This window comes from Ursus americanus, chromosome 6 (genome assembly GCF_024610735.1).
Source record: "Ursus americanus isolate L20-20 chromosome 6, mUrsAme1.1.p, whole genome shotgun sequence".
In the NCBI taxonomy this organism is placed as follows: domain Eukaryota; kingdom Metazoa; phylum Chordata; class Mammalia; order Carnivora; family Ursidae; genus Ursus; species Ursus americanus.
In genome coordinates, this window is record NC_142132.1 from 41,022,674 (window position 1) to 41,028,305 (window position 5,632).

The 5,632-nt window shown below is 52.3% G+C and overlaps 1 protein-coding gene across 1 annotated transcript; it reads right to left on the reverse strand.

Annotated features, from left to right (window-relative positions):
* Window positions 1-1,021: 1,021 nt before the first annotated feature.
* NPY4R2 (neuropeptide Y receptor Y4-2) lies at window positions 1,022-4,597 on the reverse strand. Its single transcript, XM_087862492.1, has one exon. The coding sequence runs from the start codon at window positions 4,579-4,581 to the stop codon at window positions 3,454-3,456; it is 1,128 nt and encodes a 375-aa protein (XP_087718618.1). The 5' UTR covers window positions 4,582-4,597; the 3' UTR covers window positions 1,022-3,453.
* Window positions 4,598-5,632: the final 1,035 nt, after the last annotated feature.

Below are 5,632 nucleotides of genomic sequence, written 5' to 3' on the forward strand. Positions count from 1 at the left end.
CTCTCCTAAGGAAACAATTCCAAATACAGAAAAAGTTCTCTGTGAGTGCCTGGCTGGCTCAGTGAGTAGAGCGTGTGACTTTTGATCTCCAGGTCATGAGTTCAAGCCCCACACTGGGTGTGGAACCAACTTAAAATATTTGTTTAAAATATTTTTTAAAAATAAAAAATTAGAAAAAGTTCTCTGCATAGAAGTTCATCACAGAACTACACATAATAGGTCTAGAAACATCTACATATGCCACAACAGATGATGATTAGGGACAGAGGATGGATCTAGTCATTGGACTATAAACTCCATGAGAATAGGGACAGTGTCTATTTTATTTACCACTGTATCTCCAGCACCTACCATGTGTCTGACATATCTGTTGAATGATTAAAAATTCTTACAAGGTTAAGCAAAAAGAGATCTTTAAAAATACTTTAATACTACATATAAATATGCAGGCACTTACAGTATGATCTCAACCATGTTTTTCTAATAAAACTAACATTATGTACCCAGAAACTAAAGAAATGACTCCCCAAAAACATAAACAGTGAGTATCTTTGGGTGGCAGAACATGATTTCCTTTTTCATTCTGTGGTTGCATATTTTGTGTATGTTCAAGAATGAACATGAGTAACTTCTATAATGGGGAAAAAACAAGCCAATGTCATTTCTGGGAAAAGGAAGTGCTGGAGGCAGGATTTACGTTCCCACCACCAGGGTTCCATAATGCTTTGCTCCCTCGAAGGGTCCCCAGGCGGTCTTGGTGGGTGGACGGCTCCAGTTCCCGCCCCAGTGCTCCTCTGGGAAGATGGGCTCCTCCCACTACAGTCAGGGACACGCCCATTCTCTGGGACCCAGGAGCTTGCTCAGAGGTACCGGCTTTCAGTGGCCCATTTGCTAAATCCAAAATCAGCTGTCAAAAATGATACACAGCATCATGGAAAACTGTTGACGATAGTTTCAAGTGAAATCGAGCAGAATACACAATCACTAAGAATGTAACTGCACAAACTGTTCATTCAGTAAATATTTATTGAAGGAGTGAAAAGGCGTCACAAGAATTATGTCCACATGCAGATGAGACAAACAACCAGAGCCAAACAACCTCCCTTTTCAGCAATACCATTGTAAAGCCTAAGCTCCCGAACTAGGATTCCTAGAGCTCTCTTCGAGATCCCAGAGTGTCCAACTCGCCGAGTGGCTCCAGGCTTCAGGTCACTCTGTTTCCTAGAGCAGAGCCTCTTACGCTCGAACGTGTACACCATCAACTTGGAGATTTTGATCAAATGCGGATTCTGATTCAATAGGTCTCAAGCGGGACTAGAGATCCTGCACGTCTACCAAGTTCCAGGTGATGCCGAGGCTGCTGGTCTTCTGAACGTACTTCCCACAGCAAGATCCCAGGGTGCTGGGGAGCCAGACAACTCCAAGGGGCATTAGGAACTGTGAGCAGGAGACAGCCACCTGGGCACGTTGTGTCCACCCAAGTAAGGTGAGGGGAGCACAGAAGCAGCTTTCACCCACTACCTAAACTCCTAATGCCAAGCACCTTTGCCAGATGCCCAGCCCGGTCCCCCCGTCCTCAAGCGTTGGGCATCCTACAGCATCCTTGTCCCCAAGCATCCCCCCTGAGATGGGCAATGAGGCATCAACTCCAGGCAACTGCATGGGCTCTGGAGAGGCCTGAGGCCCCCAAATGCTTTGGGAAGCTTGGGCAATGACAGGGCACCGGGATGAGCCATGGGTCCGGGCTGGGCTGGCAGGTGCTTCCCTGGAGCAGCCAGCAGCAGATGGCACCAGAGGGCCAGCACAAGCTGCACCCAGTAAGTGGCTCAAGATCTCTCCCAAAAGCCAGGGTAAAGGTCACCAAAGGAACAGAATGAGAGCTGGGACCAAAAGCTGGGACAAAACAAACAGCTCCAGGAAGGGAGCTGGTGGCTCAAAGAGCGCTTGACTTGGGTGTCGGCTGCACAAGTTCTTGGCCAGGGGCCAGGTCAGAGACACAGGCAGACGTGGCTGTTCAATCTCCTGTTGTCTGGCCCTCTGCCAGATATCCTGCAAACAGCAGTCCTCGTTGCCTTCCAGTGAGATTCCTTGGGTGCTCTGGGCACCTGAATATCCTGCCCCAGGAGGCCGTGATGGGTCTAGCCAGTGCCCACTCTGCCCCAGGGTGGGTGGGTCTGAGCAGGCAAGAGCCAGACCCGGGCATCCCATCAAAAGTGGCCCAGAGGCAATCTTGACCTGTCTGTCTGGCCCACACAAAGATAAAGCCTTGGGTCTGGGTCAGCAGCCAGAAGACTGGAGCGTGACCTCCATGGGTGAGACATTCCTGTTCATTGTAGCCCTTTCTCCATTTTCCCTGGTGGGCTGGAGGAAGGGGGACCTCTACTCCTTTCATCCAGTGTCCCATTAAGCCAAACTAAAGAATCCCCTGCCCCTCCCTCTCCGGAAGGCTTGGCGAGGCTTTGGAACAACAGTGCACATCACCTAGAGCAAGTCAGCTCAGTGGTCAGAGTGTGGAACGAAGGAGGCTGGAGTCCCAGCCTTGAGTGCTGTCGGCCTTGGCAGTGGGTCATGCTGGGAAGGGTCACAGAGTTCCTGGCCTGCTGCCTTGTCAAGGGAAGTCCTGCAGGCTAGGAAGGGGAGGTGAGAGTGTGGCTACAGCAGCCTGAGCCCTTCCCATGCTGGACCATGGCTATCCATGGACAGCCAACATCTGCTCTATGACAATGCAGATGCCCCTTCGAGGTGCTTATCAAGGGGAGATACTTGTAGCCTTATTTCCGCCTCAGGTGGCAGAGGCAGTGAAAGAGAAAGACGGAGCAGGATGTGAATCCCGGGATTCCCGGGGTCTGCCCTTCTTCCAGCAGAGGAGCACAAGGACCCAAGGTTCCCAGGATCCATGCTCTGCAATGCGACGTGCTAATCATATAACAGTAATCCCCCTCTCTCGCCTTCATGGACTTCTCTACCACTCACAGTGCCTGTCCGCCAACATCACCTGTCCCAGAGGTGAGGGGTTGACCAAGGTCCAGAGCTCTGACCCCACATGCTCCTTCCCTCACCCCACAGTGACCTCACAATCTCACTGGCAGAGGTGAAACCCTTGCGTCCCCAGGCTGAGCGTCTGATGGGGAAGTACCAGAATGAACCCTGCCGGCCACAAGCAGACCATCTCTGGTTCCGGCACCCGCTCAGGCTTCAAGGCATGCTGTCAGCGGCAGAATCCAGACTCAGAATTCTCCCAGGAACAACTGGCACGACCACCTGAATGTCAGGCTTCTCAAGGCAAATGGGTGCAAAAATAGGCTCTTGCCAGCCTCCCTGGGCTCCAGAAAGCCAGTAATGACGGAGTGCCACCAGACTGCCAGTAACGATGCCAGTCATGATGCAATTGGCCCACTTCGCTAAGGGAAAGAGCCTGGCAGTGAACATGGCAGGGAGAAACCCTAGGCCGGGCTAAATGGGGTTAGACCTGCCACTGAGCCTCAGGGACCCTTTGGAGACCTCTGTGTGCACTGTGGACAGGGGCAGATGCTCAGACTCTTCCACAGGGGCACTCTGCTGACATGTCAGCACCAGGGCCTTGACCTCCTTCTTGAAGTTGGTGTTGAGAAAGCCGTAGATGAAAGGGTTGACACAGGTGGATGCCATGGCAAGCAGGTGGCACACCAGGAAGATGAGGTTGCCAGAACAGATGGGGATGGCCTCGTGGTACCAGTCCTCCAGGCTGTTGAACACATGCAGGGGCAGCCAGAGCACGGCGAAGGCAACCACCATGGCCATGAGGATCCCATTGATCCGCTTCATCAGCCACGCCCGCGAGCTGTAGGTGCCCTTGCGGAACACCCGCTTCCGCTTCCGCAGGTGCCGGTAGATGCGCACGTAGCAGACCAGGATGAAGGCCAACGGCATGCAGTACTGGAAGAGCAGCAGGGAGGTGGTGTAGACAATGCGGTGGTGGGGCAGCGGCCACGACTCAGTACAGACCACCTTATCGGCCAGAAACTCCACAGCCTTGGAGTGGTTCCTGTGAAAGACCTTCTCTAGGACGCTGTTGACCAGGAAGGGCAGGGAGAGGAAGCAGGCGATGAGCCAGATGACCACAATCCCCAGGTAGGCCTGGGAGACGCTGGGCTTCCAGCCTGTTGGGTTGATGATGAGCTGATGCCTCTCCAGGGCCACAAGGACGAGCGAAAGGATGGAGACCGTCACTGACATACACTGGATGAAGGCCGACACCTTGCAAACGGCCTCACCGAAGACCCAGTAGTCCATAAGGGTGTATATGGCCGTGAGCGGCTGGCAGATGAGGCACATGAGGAAGTCGGAGAAAGCCAGGTTGGCGATGAGCAGGTTGGTCACATTGGCCTTCTCCTTCTGCCGGATGGTCACGCATATGAGGCAGAGGTTGCCCAGGACCCCCACAACAGTCTCGATGCTGTAAGAGGTGACAATGAAGACCATCAGGTCTACAGAATCCTGGCAGTGGTCAGAGAAGTTGTACTGAATGCTCCTGGACCTGCTCCTGTTTTGACCCTGTGGGGTTCCTGGGAGCAGCAAGGCCAAGAGGTGAGAGACGTTCATGGTGCATGTGAGAAGATTCCAGAAGATTCGGTGACGATGCCTACAAAGCAAGCAGACAAATGGTACTCAGGGATCCTGCGTCCTGTGTGGAATCCAGGGAGAGGTGGGGGCTAGGTGGAGAGGTTCATGGCTTCTGCCATCCTGAAGCTGCTGGGACCAGGAGGACCTAAGACTGAGAAAGGTAAAGCAGCTTGCCCACGGTGACACAGCTCTTTGGTCACAGGGCTCAGATGCGAACCCTGGTCTGATGCCAGAACTTGTCATACACATTCCCTCTGACCTCAGGCTTCCAGGCTGTTTTAATGATAAAGAAACTAGAGTTTTGTATGCAGAGTACAAAGACAGAACTCCTGAGGGAGGACGGGCAGAAATCCCCTTGTCACATTTTATCCAAATAGAGATGACAGCAAATGCGATCTTGTGCTCAGGTCCTTCCACAGGACCCTCTGCTAAGACTAAACTGGAATTTGGACTCCAGAATGTCCAGGTGGTAATGCCAGTGACAGATATTCTGACTTAGCGAGCTACCAGCTCACTCCACTCACCACTGGGATACACCTTCCTCACGGGGTCTCTAGCTGTCAGAATCCCGCGGGCAGTCCCCAACCCTCAGGAAGCATCGGAACCCTTCCAGGGGCATGTCGACAGTGCAGACTGCAGAGCCCTTCACCATGAGATGCAGTTAAGCGAGCCCGGGATGGGGCCCAGGCACCTGTATCTTGACAAGTGGCCCCGATGATTCTCATGTCTGTGCTCAAGTCCCGTTGGGAGATATACTATTGACCGAGCAAGACCCTACTCCAGATGTTCTCAAAGTCCCGCAAAATGGTCAGGCCCATTCGTGAACACACATGTGTTCTTCCTGACCAAGTGCTAATTTAAAAGCAGTTTTTACAGAGTGTGGCCAAAACGAACCAGAGATCAGTAAAATCTATATGTCTAGTGCCCTGAAAGTCACTCACCGTGCATTTAATTTGGCTTCTAAAGATGAGCTACATTTGGCCATTTACAGGATCAAGTCATGAATTCAAGTGACAGTTTACAGTCTGAT